Raw genomic sequence first — 12,920 nt, 5'->3', positions numbered from 1 at the left:
CAGTTGCCATTCCATGAAAGAGTCATTATCTGTAATGTACGTATTGGATTCTCATCATGTCCCTTTGCTTCACAGAATGCGAACATGTCATGCATTTTGTTATTGTAGTGCCTATACAAGTTTGCACACTCAATCTAACGATTAGGTACATACCCACGTCAGGATGTCTGCACGGACAATAACATTAGCATTATAAAAACACTGTGAGACCAAGGTCATTAAAGGGGGTTCCACCAAGGATATTCCATCTATACTGCACGTCACTTTGCAGCAGACCTCAGCCTTGAGTATCTACACTACCTGATTTGGAGACTGGAGGCTGACCTTGTTCTAAGGTAACTGGGTTGGGGCGCTTTTCATGGACATGGCTTGGGCAGATTAGGTTTATCCTGCTTTGCTCTCTTTAGGGTAGACAATAGGCTTTGGGGAGGAATTTGTGTATCTGTTTCTTGCAAAATGTTGGGATTGTTTATATTCACATTTCTTATTCTCCAATCCTGCTTTTGTCTCTTGTCATTATCCTAATCCTTTCAGCTCATGCATTTTATCGTAGATTGCAGTCTTTTCAATACATTTATTGAAAACTATCCTGCATCTTCTTTCTTGCCTGTGTGTAAGAGACTCATTTCTGACCAGAGAAAAGGGTAGAACTTCTTGCACTGTGAATTTCCCGAGAGGATTTCAGAGTCTGTGTGCTAGGCTGCCAGAAATCACTTTTACTGTCTGTGGTTTGCTGGGGTGCTGCTACGAAAGCTGGAAGGGTTGGGCCGACATCTGTCAACTGGTGTAGGAGTGACTCAGTTGCTTACAATTAGAGGTGCTGCCGGCCCTAATCCAGCAGTCTTGTAGGGATACAGGGTTCCTTATGACAAGTTGCAGCTCCAGCAGTTATCCTTATCTGTTAGGCTCAGGGCTGTGAGTTGGTATGAGTTGTAATATGTTCTATGTTGTTTGGTCTGGGTAAGATTTGGGGTTATTTTGTTTAGTGAATGGGGAACACCTTAACTTTGGCAAGTCAATGTCTGACAGTTTGCTTAGGCCATTTGAGACCAGTCCATCTGCCATTTCTGTTGAGTGGCATCACATAGTGAGGTGGAAACTGGTCTAAACTTGGCATACATCTTAGAAGCCGCATGGCCGCCTCTTTGAAATATTGCCAGGAGGGTTGGGAGCAAGGCAGGGTTAAAAGGGAAAGCTTTGTGGTTAGAGACTGCGACCTTCAATTTGAGGAAGTCATAAAAATCAGAAGCGGGTTTTCCAAAATTTTTGTTGAAATATCGTAGAACAATAAAGGGTGTATTCTGGAGCCAAGCTCACCCACCACAGAGATCCCTATTGACCTCCATGAGCTGGGAATGGATACATTTGGGTCAAGTTCAATTTCCCTGTGGAACCAGATTGAGGACTGTAGAGTGTTTAATTGTTACATCTGAAAGGCAGAGATCAAGGTGTAATAGGGTGCGTGTGGTTTGATTTTAAAATTAAGCCATCAAGGATAAGATAAATTTTATAATTAGTTAAAAGGCACGTCAGAGGAGATTGTCTGTAAGCAACTGCTGCAAAGAGAGCCATGGTGATGTGAAGGTAGGAGTATTGTCAAACCATTTCTCCTCTTGGGCAGCCATAAAGGCTAGTTGGTATTTTCTGAAATCCAGTGGCCACTGCTGCAAATCTCAAGGGTAGGGGCAGGAGTAGGGGAGAAACAGGGGCTTAAAGTCGGGTCAGGGTGAGTGGGGGGTGTACATAAAAAGAAAAACACAAAAAAAGAAAAACACAAAAATGTACCCGTTTCAGAGACTCCTTCCTTGCTCCTCTTCGCTCCTAATGATGTTGGTGTCCCAGCAGTCCCTGGGACACCAGAACAGGCTCTCCAGCAATCCTAGTGCTGCTCTCATGTGATACCTTGCATGACAGCAGTGTCAGCATTGGTCTGAACGGCTTGGTCTGCTGCTCAGACAGTGCACTGGGGTATGTGCACTTTGTTGGAGAAGCCCAATTGTGCATTTCAGTTTGGCTGGCCTAAGATGGTCGGCCAAACTGACATGCGCACTTAGTGCACGGACTCCACTTTCCCTCCTCCTCCCTCCCATGGACCTGCTAGCTGAGCCAGCAGTTGAAAAATTAATTCTTATTTTGCAGCTGCTGGCTCAGACAGTGGGGCGACGCTCCACTAGCCATTGCGAAGGAGCCACCTCTGCTGAAATCAGCAGGGTTGGTACCACTTAAGTGTTTGGGTAAACAAAGTTTCTTTAGGGAAATGCATGACTTTTTAGAATTCCAAATTAAGATGTTGAGAAGGCGGCCTAAGTTATGCAAACATTTGTCCGAGCACAGGATGGAGGGCATGTTTAGTCAGTAGTTAACAATCGGAGTGATAACTATTTTTATTGATTCAAGCTTGCCCCACCAGGTCAGAAATTTTAGTGATCATCCCTTTAACACAGTGGTTCCCAACCCGTGGTCTGGGGACCCCCGGGGGGTCCACGAACCCTCCTGACGGGGTCCATAACTGCTTAGAAAATTAAATAATATCAACAGATTAACAAAGTGTATATAAATAAAATGGCTAAACCACAATTTAAAGTTTAAAACGAACTATAAATGTCAAGAAATTAGAGTCTAAAAATGTAATTGGTATTCTCAGATTTGTGGGAGCAGTGCAGGTGCACTAAAGAGAATATATTATGACCGATGTGTTGCTTCAGTTGAATTTAGAAAAGCTTCAACCTTCCTATTAAAAGTTATTTATATTTGCAAATTAAAGAAAATATTTTATCATTTGTGTATGTGTTTGATGGAATGCTTGTTTTTGGATTGTTTTGCTGTTCAAATCATTGACTCTGTTTTGGCCAGGGTCTTAGGCTTCCAGTAATCACTCAGTGGGGGGGAATCCCCCAATTCCGATAATGATTCAGTGGTGATCCCTGGTTTCCAGTAATAATCAAGTGGGAGTCCACAGGAGTCAAAAGGGGCGACTCCTCTGACCTTGTCAGCGTCTGTTCGCACTCCTCTGTGCAGCTCCGCCTGTTTGCTGCTGCCTCAGCTGCGAGCAAACTGAGATCCTGCCTGACTCTCAGTTCAAGGTCCACTTCCACCTGCAGGCTCCCACCTGTCCCTCATTCCTGGTGGCCTAGTGGCCATCTGCATGCGAGTATCTTGCTGTCTGTCTTTACTCCTGATTTTACTTCTGCTTTTTACTTCAATTTTTTACTTCTGCTTCTTTTTCTGTCTTATTTAATTTTGCTTTTCTTTCCTTTTCGTCTCTTTCTCTCTCCTTTCACTCTCCCTGCATTTTCCTGCGCCCCTGCTGCCCTGTCCCCTCCCTCCCTGTGAAGTGCTTTTCTGCCCTTTTGCCTCCCAGCTGACTGGACCCCCGCCCCCTCCCCACCCCACTTTTCAATGGGAGCCGCTGTGCTGCTGCACAGATGCCACATGCCGAAGGCGTGCCTGGATCGTGCCCAGCGCCTTGGGCCCTGGTTCTTGCTCCATTCGCCAGTTCAGCTCCAACACACTACACGCCCTCAACCCGGGAAGATCCTCAGTTCTGCCACCTAGCCGACCCTAGGAAGACTCATGGACCTTTTTTGTGCTGTGCATGCTCCTGCACCCTCCACAACCAATGCACGAGTCCGACAACACTCCGTTGGACCTTATTTTAGTGCTGGGATTTGAGTATAGGGCCATTACCATTTTTATGAATGATTTGCCTAGGTTAAAGCAGGATAAGGTGGCTTTCAAAAGAGGCCACGCAACCTTACTGAATGCTTTTTCAGCATTGAGTACTGTTGTGGCAACTGGGGAGTTCTTGGATTTGGAAATCTATATGACATGTCCCAAGAGTCCTACATTATCATTGGAGAGTCTGCCTTTGAGGAAACCGGCTTGGTGCATCGGATCAGGAGTGGCAGTACCACTTTGATAGGTTTACCCAGGATTTTAGTGTAAAGCTTACAGTCTAAATTGATGAGCGATATTGGCCTATGGGTTTTAGGGTGTGTTGTCTTTACCTTCTTTAGGGAGTAGTGCTATAGTGGATTCCGCGTTAGTGCCTCCAAAGTGCCCCATAGCCGCATATTCATGAGAGGATTAGTAGGGGTTTAAGCAACTCTTCAGTGAATGACTTATAGAATTGGGCAATTAGGCCATCCGGACTGGGGGCCTTCCCAACTTTGAGGGACTTAATTGTCGATTTCATTTCTGAGTCTGTGATGGCCTGAGTCAGTAAGGACTGGTGATGGTCATCTAGTTTGGTTAGGGTGAGCTTATTGAGGTAGGTAAGACTGTCTACCAGATTGATGTTAGTGTTTTCATCATCCAGTGATCTGTAAAACTCCAAGGATTTTGTGGGAATCTAGCTGTAATTGTCCCTGACAGGAGTCAATTGTGAGTTCTTTTTTTTTTTCTTTAAATAGCGGGCTAGAATTTTCCCAGCGGTGTTGCCTACACACAATTTTGTCAAATTGAATTTAGTCACCCATTCGCCAATGCTAAAGTTCAGGAGTTTGTTGTATTCATATTTTTTTCCGGTTTGGGGTTTCTAACAGGAGTGTGTCTTTCTGAATTGTGTCTGACGTCCAATTGCTTTATCTCAGTTTCTAGCTTTTCTAACTGGACATTTGCAGACTTGTTAATATGAGCGCAGAGGCCTATTAATAGCCCTCTAATAGTGGCCTTAAAGGCATCTCGGCGCGTTTGGGGTAGGCAGTTGCCAGGGGGTGGAGTTTCAAGAAAAATGTTTGTGATGGCTTTGCAGATCGTTTATTAGTGCTTTTTATCTTGCAGGATATCAGCATTAAGTCTCCATGATTTGGCTTCAGGAGAGGTTGTAGCCTAGCCCAAGGAAGTTAGTATGGCTGAATGATCAGAGACCAGTCTGGGTTCTATGGATGAGTCAAAGATCGTACTCCCCATGTTAATGGATACTAATACGTGGTGGAATCTAGAGAACGATTAATGTAGTGGGAAGTAGAAAGTGTAATCCCTTGCATCCGGGTTTTGAATACCCATGTGTCTACCAGGAAAAAGTTTGAACATATTTCATGGAGTAAACGTGGGATGTGATGGTCTAAATTTGCCTCTCGAAGTATGGTCAATCGTATAGTCAACTGGGAGATTTAAGTCTCCCCCCTATTATCATTCAGAAGTCTTTGGGAAGACCTGCAATCAATTTGTTGATGCGTTTCCAGACGTCAGTGTCATTAGAGTTTGCATATATATTCAGCAAGTAAAATTCATTACCAGATTTAGTTAATCTATTAAGTACCCATGTCCCATTCTGATCAGAATGTGTCCAAAATAATAATTTTTTGCTTGTTTGGTAATTATGGTAAGAACTCCATTTTTTGTTGTTGTGGGCGGATGAACCAATGATTTCTGAGAACCATGGAGCTTTAAAAGGGAAAATGTCTGACGAGGCAAGGTTAGTTTCCTGCTGGAATATTGTCACATTTAAATTTGTAAGCCTACTCAATAATTTTCCTCCTCCTTACCTAGATGGTTCAACCCTTTTATATTGAGGGAAAGAATTTATAAGGAGTCATACTTAGACATGGGTGATATGATGAGGGGGCCTGAGACGTGAGTAAGCGGAGTCACCCCAATGTACTGTAAGATGGGCCCGCCGAATTTCATGTGACGAGCTAGGTTTGGCGATCCAGCGTGAACTGCTAATGTGTCTTAATGCAATCCAGGATCGACCAGGTATGAGTAAGAGGTTAGGGTAATCACCAGAACATGAAAGAAAGAAGAGAAGAAAGACAAAAGGAAAGGAAAGAAAACAAAAACACCAGCTCCATAGCCCAACCCCAGCCCCCTTACCCACCCTACCCCTACCTGGAATAGTAATCACACGAGACCCGAAAGAGGAGACTGACCTTCTCCAAGGCACCATGATGTAGATTTGTGAATATTTATTATGCCACAGTTGTTAGAAGTTGTGTCTTGCTTTATATGAATGACTAGAGTTAAAATTGTGTGAGAGAAGTTCTGATATGCCAGTGGCAGAGATGAGAGTGGTTACTTAGCAAGAAAGAGGTCCAGCTGCAGCTACAACATTTCAGTTAACAGTAGTCAGTCAGGAAACGGATGGAACAGTGTGTGATATAGGACCACAAGGTGCCGTCTTCTGGCAGTGAGTCACCTTATGAAGAGACTATGGATGATGTCTACCTTACGTTGCACAAACATTGAGTATCCTAGTGTGCTGCCCATGATATCTAAAACAGCTACAGCATCTATAACATTTGTATTATCTTGTGACAGTATATGGACTTAAATTTAGTCAACCTGCATGGGAGTTATTCATTGGTTGAGAGGATTTGAAAGTTGAGAACTTGGCTATGCCTGTGGAGGCCTTTGTTAGCAGTGCTGGAAGGGATATCCTCGAACAAAGATTACATAACATCATATCTTACTGGATATGTGATGCACCAACTAGAAATTTATAGCATCAAATATCATCAAATACTAATCTAGTACGAGAAAGCAATATGGTATTGTGGACACCACACAGCTACCTTCTTAGCAAGTACTGCAGAAAGAGTAGAATAAAGAATAATAATACGTCCCTGCTTTGGAAGAAAAAATGTCCATCTCAGCCTCTTGTATGTTGTCTAGGATGTAGGCCAGATCCTGTTGGTTGTTGAACATGTGTGCTGACCCTTGGTAGATGACAGGAAATCTGACAGGGTCTGCAAACGAGAAGGGCATGTTTTTGCTTTGTAGTCTGGGCCTGAGAGAGAGAGAGGAAGCCTTTCCTCAATTGTACCATGTTTTTGGAGTAATCTTATGAGATGGTGCTCCATTGGCCTTCCTTGTTGATGTGGTTATGTTTGCGAATTCATTCCAGAATTAGTTCCACTTGTTGGTGTCTGAGGTATTTGCAGATTATTGGTCTGCGTGCTCCAGTTGAGTTTACTTGGTCATTTTGTCGTCTTGGAATGTGATGTGCTCTCTCAAGCTCAAACTGTTTATCGAAGAAAATGTTAGTATTACGGGGAATCTGTTTCTCCATAAAGGTGATGTAAATTGGAGCCATGTTGCCTTTCACAGTTTTCAGGAAAGCTAGAGAATCGTATATTGGCCCTCCTGTTTGTATCTTCCATTTCTGCAATGGAGTGTTGCCTCAAGATTGAGGGTTTGTGAAGGGAGCTGGGGTCTTTTTTTTGCAGTGAGATTTGTCCTCCAGATCGCTAATGCGCTGTTCTGCTGCAGCTAGTTTATCGTTTTTTTTGCTTGATGTCGGATCTCATACTCGCCGTATGCTGCTGCATTTTGTGTATGCTAAATTCTGTGGTTTGAGCAAGTTGTAAGACATCAAGTTTTTTTTAAGGATGGAGTCTATTGTGTCTTCACGCTCAGTTTTGCTTTTGATGGAAGATTCTGGGGTCGGTGGTTACAACTTTGTCTTTTCGATTCAGATTTCATGTCGTTTTAAGCCATCTTGATGCCTTGATCGTTCTGGGTATTGCAAATATTTTGCAGATGGTTAAGGCTGGGCTAAGATTTCAATCCTTTTCAGTAGTCCATTTTAGTAGAGGTGTTAATAATTTTCAGGTACTTTTCTGCTCATCTGCTGTACTTTTCTGCTTTACGGGTACTTTTATAGGCTCATAGGTGGTACTTTTCTGTTTGCAGGTGATTATATAGGCACACAGATGCTACTTTACTGCGTTTCAGGTAGCTTTCTGCTCATAGGCAAACAAGCTCAAATCTGGAATGCTGAGCTAGTAGACTTCCCACAATTTGTAGTATAGCATGAGGATAAAGAGGTGCAAAATACAGGAGGTGATTGCATCAAGATTAATTCTTCTGGTATTTAGCTGGAGGAATTGTGCATTTATGCTTTGTCCCTATGTATGATGTACACACTTATACCCTTGACTGCGCGCTTATATACACAGATTAAAATTTGTCTGGTATAGTGTCAGTGGAGTGATATCCAGCATATGCACAAGTGAACTAATTGCAGGCATGTGAAGATGCTCGGTGCAGGATTATGAAGTTGCTGATAATGCCAATACAGTGCTTCTGAGGTTGACAGTAATTTCGGACTGTTTGTTCGGTTGCAGTTCCCGCATACCTATATGGTTGTGGAAGTACTTTGCAGTTCCTTACAGATCTTAACAGCTCTTGATAATTCACAGATGAATTTAGCCTGAACGAGGAGTGACTGCGATTACATCTGCCGTGGGGTTGTAACTTGTTTAAGGATTCTCCTGTTCCTGCTCTTCTGTTATATAATGGTGCCTAGCTGGGGAGTGCGACTTTTTCAGGGGTTTTTCTTGCTTCAGCTTGCCTGCTTATGTTGTTACCTTGTTGGATGGTATCAAGCTGAGCCTGGCTTACAGCAGTGGTACTAATGTTAAAGGTCTAGAAGTCTAATTCACCTCACGGTTCCTGGAACAATTCCAGGCTGCATGCAGAAATTTTGGGCACAAAATGACTTCTCTTTTATGATGAGGTGGGAGTGTCACGCTTCTATTTGCGTAGAGTTGAGCTTACCCGTGGCGGCTCCGACGGGGTGTAAATAGGAGGCCTCACTGCTGGTGTACATGTTCTGCCACTCATACTGGTACTTCCTAGTGGCTTCTGAGGGTGATGCAGGTCAGGCACAGGTGAGTGCTGTGACACAGTAAGACGGCGATGGAGACCTGCATTGCATGGATAGCCCAATGTACGGTTGGATCACTGTGTAGAGAAAGCGCAGACAGAAGGTAGGTGTTGAATATTTTAAGAGGTGAGCTATTTGGTGGTAGTGATATCAGACCTTGTTTCATGGGTGAGGGCAGGGTTATGGGCTATCCCAGTTAATGTTTGGCCCTTGGCTCATCAAGAAGGAACCCACACAATGGTCACAAATTTGATAGCCAGGATCACTGCACTCACATTTGGTTCCGGTTTAGAGAAAGTAGGAGGTATTGCCTGTTTCTTTGTATGCCGGCTATTGTGATGGATCCTCGATCAGGGGCTTCGTCTCGTTGCGGGGATGGGAGCAGCGATATTGGCGACCACCGGGTGCTTGATTCAGAGCACTAGATTTCAGTGCAGTAGGGGCTACAGGAAGAATTTCAGAGCCAGAGCCCACTGTCCCTACATATTCCGGTGTCCTGTCCCTGTCCTAGCTCATTCTGAATGTGGAAATACGGCATTGAGGAGATGGAACTCTGGCATAAGCTGCCATTTTCCTCTTTCAGTCCACGCCCCCTTAGTTTTCCAAAAACTTTATTCACTCTCTGCACACCTAAACTTTTATTTCTATTATACTTGCAACTTACTACTTAACATACTCTATTACGTTGTCTGCAAGTCTAACGTACTTTGCACCATTTCAAAACATCTAGTATGTTGTACCAGTGCCCACAAATACTATCAATCTCTTTCAAATAGTCCTGCACCTAACGTACTGAATCCCAGCACTGTTTTATTACCAACACAATTGACACATTTTTCAGTGCCTGCATTGCTAAAATATTGCATATCATAATAAGACTGATTAATACTGTATAAAATTGTTTCCCAAAGCGTGGGTCGCGAGCTGATTTTGGTTGGTCATTGAAGTCAGAGCAATAAATGAAAATGCCTTTAAATTCTGTGTTTGTCATGTCACATTTGCCATGCTTCAAAGACACAAGTCAAATGTCAGGCTATGTCTTCTGACAAATCGCTGCTTATTCTTTTAATATGGGATTGGTGTTTACTGTGCTTTCTCGGAGTGTAAAGTAGAGGCAGTTTAAAGTGACATGTGACAGACTTGCTGGAGTAGTGTGAGTAAGCAAAGACTGTAAGATGTTTTGTTTTTTACAACACAACAAACTGTAGATACCTTAAATGAACTGTATGCATTCAGCAGTTAGGAAAGCTAAAATAATGGACATTTGGTGTAGTTCTCAAGTGTGCTGGAAACAAACATTTTAATAGGATCAAAACAAACCACTACACTTTACTTGGTAATGCACAAATAATGCATACTCGCAGAAACCCGATTTCTACACATCATAATTTGTGTGCGCTATAGTTGTACCAGCATAACTGTAAATGTGTGCAAACTTAGTGGGCATTCAGTGGAAAATGTGCTGTCTATAAATGACAGTGCTCTACCACACAATGCTTTAGTTGCTTTCAAAAATCGCCCTGCTTTGTGTCTATTAAAGGTAGGTGATTCGCAAAAGTTTTGTCGTTAATAAAATTGGGAAGTTTGGGAAGCATTGCTGTATAAGATAATCACACATCGTATACGCTGTTCTCAGTGTCTGCATATCCAACAGTCTGTTCATTACCTGCAGACATAACGTATTCTATTTTAAGCCCTAAATTATTCCATCCAGTACATTTGTGGAATAATCTGTCCATTCCTAAACACCTAACATTTCTAGGAATATTTTATGCAATACCCACTACTAAGACACACATTCTCAGCACTGAACATTTAGTGTAATGCAGCATCTGCACGTCACTTGCAATTTCCAGTAGTATCCAATCAGTAAAAACATATCTAATATTCCTACTCCAATACCTACACACCCAGTATCAGCTGTACAAAATTCTTATTCACAGTCAACACACACCAAAGATACTCCATCCGGTGCCTGCACAGATTGCATACTCCATTCCAGTACTCACACACCTAAAATACACCTTGGGCGCTTCAAGCTTTGCCAGACCATTCCACACGAGTCATCACACATCTGCATGCCTGCACTGTGTTTAGGTGCCGTTAACAAGTACTGCATGATTTTGCACATAGAACCAGAGTCAATTCGTTGCCTTATCGAAAAGGTGTATGTCATACTTGCATCACGTATATCTTGATACCATATTCGGTTCTTGTAGCCAGACAATAATCAAGGTGATTTTACTGCCAGTTTCCCTCCAATAGTGGTCAAGTCACCTGCAGAAAATAATCTTGGAATGCTAAATTCTCGAAAATTAATAAAATATGAAAATAGTTTGAAGGTTTGATACACTTACATCTATAATAATATAATCCTTTTACTTAACCAGTGCAAAAAGAATCTTGATGATTGTATTTCGGAAAATAATCAAAATGCCTCTGAAAAATGTTTTTATCTAATTTTGATCGGGACTTATTACGTTATCAGTGTCTGGTTTTATTGCAGCAGTACCTTCAAGTTTTGTCTAATGTAAAGTGCTGTCATGCCGCACTACATGTACCAAATTGACCTTTGTTTTAATATTCTCTTCTGTTATTTACTAGGACGGCAGCAAGCCATTTTAAGCCAACCTGTCCCTGCAAAAGACATGGAGCCTGCATTGATGTCGCTAGAAGGATCATGCTATCATTCTGCCAGCGAGGAGTGCACTCCGGAGCAGCCTGGGTTTTCTGACCTCCCGCCTCCGTACTCTGATTTGGATATGAGCAGCCAGGACAGCCTAGTGGGCCTTGCACACACTTCAAGTAACCCTTACATGCCACGACCTCAGGCAGTGGGATCTTCAAGTCATAATCCCATCAGTGCAGGTTTTAAATATTCTTCAAAGGGTGCAATTGTCCACCAACCCCAAAGAGCTACAGAGGAAATTCTTGAAGAACTTGGGAGTGGTGATAATGAGGACTCTCCTGCTGAGGGCTCTGATGGAGAAGTCTCTCTGTCTCAAGGTTCTCGGCCTGATGCACAGCCAGATGGGGACACAAATACTCCGGCTGCCCCGATTTGAGCTAAAGCTGTTGTAATGGCACCTCTATCAGTCGCGGTAGCTATGAGCTTTTTCTGTACCACCATCCCATGAAGAGGACTTCACAGGTCTGGGCGTGGTGGGGGAAATAAGCCTAAAAATAAAGCCTTTCCTTGTGGCCATGCTGCCATATGGATTGCCGCACCCAAGTGGTGCCCACGGCTCGCCTGCATTTTGCGAGTTTTGTAATGAAGTCTGTAGGATAATCAGGTTGTATACTAATGCCAGTGTGGTTTTCTGGACATCTTGTGAAATTAGACACGTTTCAGAACTTGGTAGATTTTGTTGCCATAAGTTGTTTAAGCCAGTAAGAAAAGTGAGATGCCAGCCCCATGGTGGGGAGGAAGCCCCCTGAATTAATCGCTAGTTCTGAGGAGTGTCCTTGGAACAGGCATGCCTATTGCACTTTGATCATGCCTTGAAGCCACATTCAAAAAGGGAAGAAAATCACTTGCAGCTTGCACAGCTGTTTTGTAACGAGCCAAATTTTGCTTTGCCAGAGAAAATTAAGTTAACCATTTGAAGGGCAACATAGAAAGGAATGGGCCATTCGGTCCACTGTCTTACTCTTCTTTATATCTGCACCTCACCTGGCCCTCTCATGTTTCCCTCTGCTTCCAGTCTCTTGCACTCTAGATGCCTTTATACACCATGTTCTCATTTTGTTTGCTCTAGCACAATCCATCGCACCTGGTTCAACAAGGGAAGAGCCATGAGGGTGATGTGAGACCTGGTGAACATGCAGCTGTACTGCCACAGTTGGAAATAAAAGAGACTGGATTCGGATATGATATAGCTTTATTTCCACATTCTAAGCTCTACCTCCCAGGATGACAGTGGAAATCCCCAAAGATGATCACCCACAGAAACCTAGTGTTACAGAGTAACTAACCTGTTCATATGAAAAATCCAATTATTTATAATTACCTATTAAACACAATTTCTATGACTCCATCAAGCACATTTTATGCAGTGTATTACTTAGAAGAAAGTGTAAACAAGTTCATGAACATTTTAACCGAGGTTGATAGCATACAGGGACAGATAACACAGTCCCTGTTCCACATTTTGCACAACTTCTTCATGCCTTTTAACTGCCTGTACCCGCAGCCCACAGAGCCATCGTGCCTTGTGCCACTCTGGTTTAAATTGTGATGTTTCTCACCGAAACCTGGTTACTTTATCTACCACTTGATATTTATGGCTGGTTTTGGTGGTAACAGTAC

General features: G+C 42.9%; 1 protein-coding gene across 1 annotated transcript in view; it reads left to right on the top strand.

Annotated features, from left to right (window-relative positions):
* ABRAXAS2 (abraxas 2, BRISC complex subunit) overlaps positions 1–12,650 on the top strand; it is a 222,665-nt gene extending 210,015 nt beyond the window's left edge. The window contains exon 9 of the mRNA XM_069239121.1: positions 11,216–12,650. Within this exon, the coding sequence (XP_069095222.1) occupies positions 11,216–11,676 (461 nt within the window). The 3' untranslated portion in view covers positions 11,677–12,650. The remainder of the gene's footprint in view (positions 1–11,215) is intronic.
* Positions 12,651–12,920: the final 270 nt, after the last annotated feature.

This window comes from Pleurodeles waltl, chromosome 6 (genome assembly GCF_031143425.1).
Source record: "Pleurodeles waltl isolate 20211129_DDA chromosome 6, aPleWal1.hap1.20221129, whole genome shotgun sequence".
Lineage (NCBI taxonomy): Eukaryota > Metazoa > Chordata > Amphibia > Caudata > Salamandridae > Pleurodeles > Pleurodeles waltl.
The sequence above is the reverse complement of the archived record's forward strand: the minus strand, read 5'-3'. Positions and strand labels throughout refer to the sequence as shown.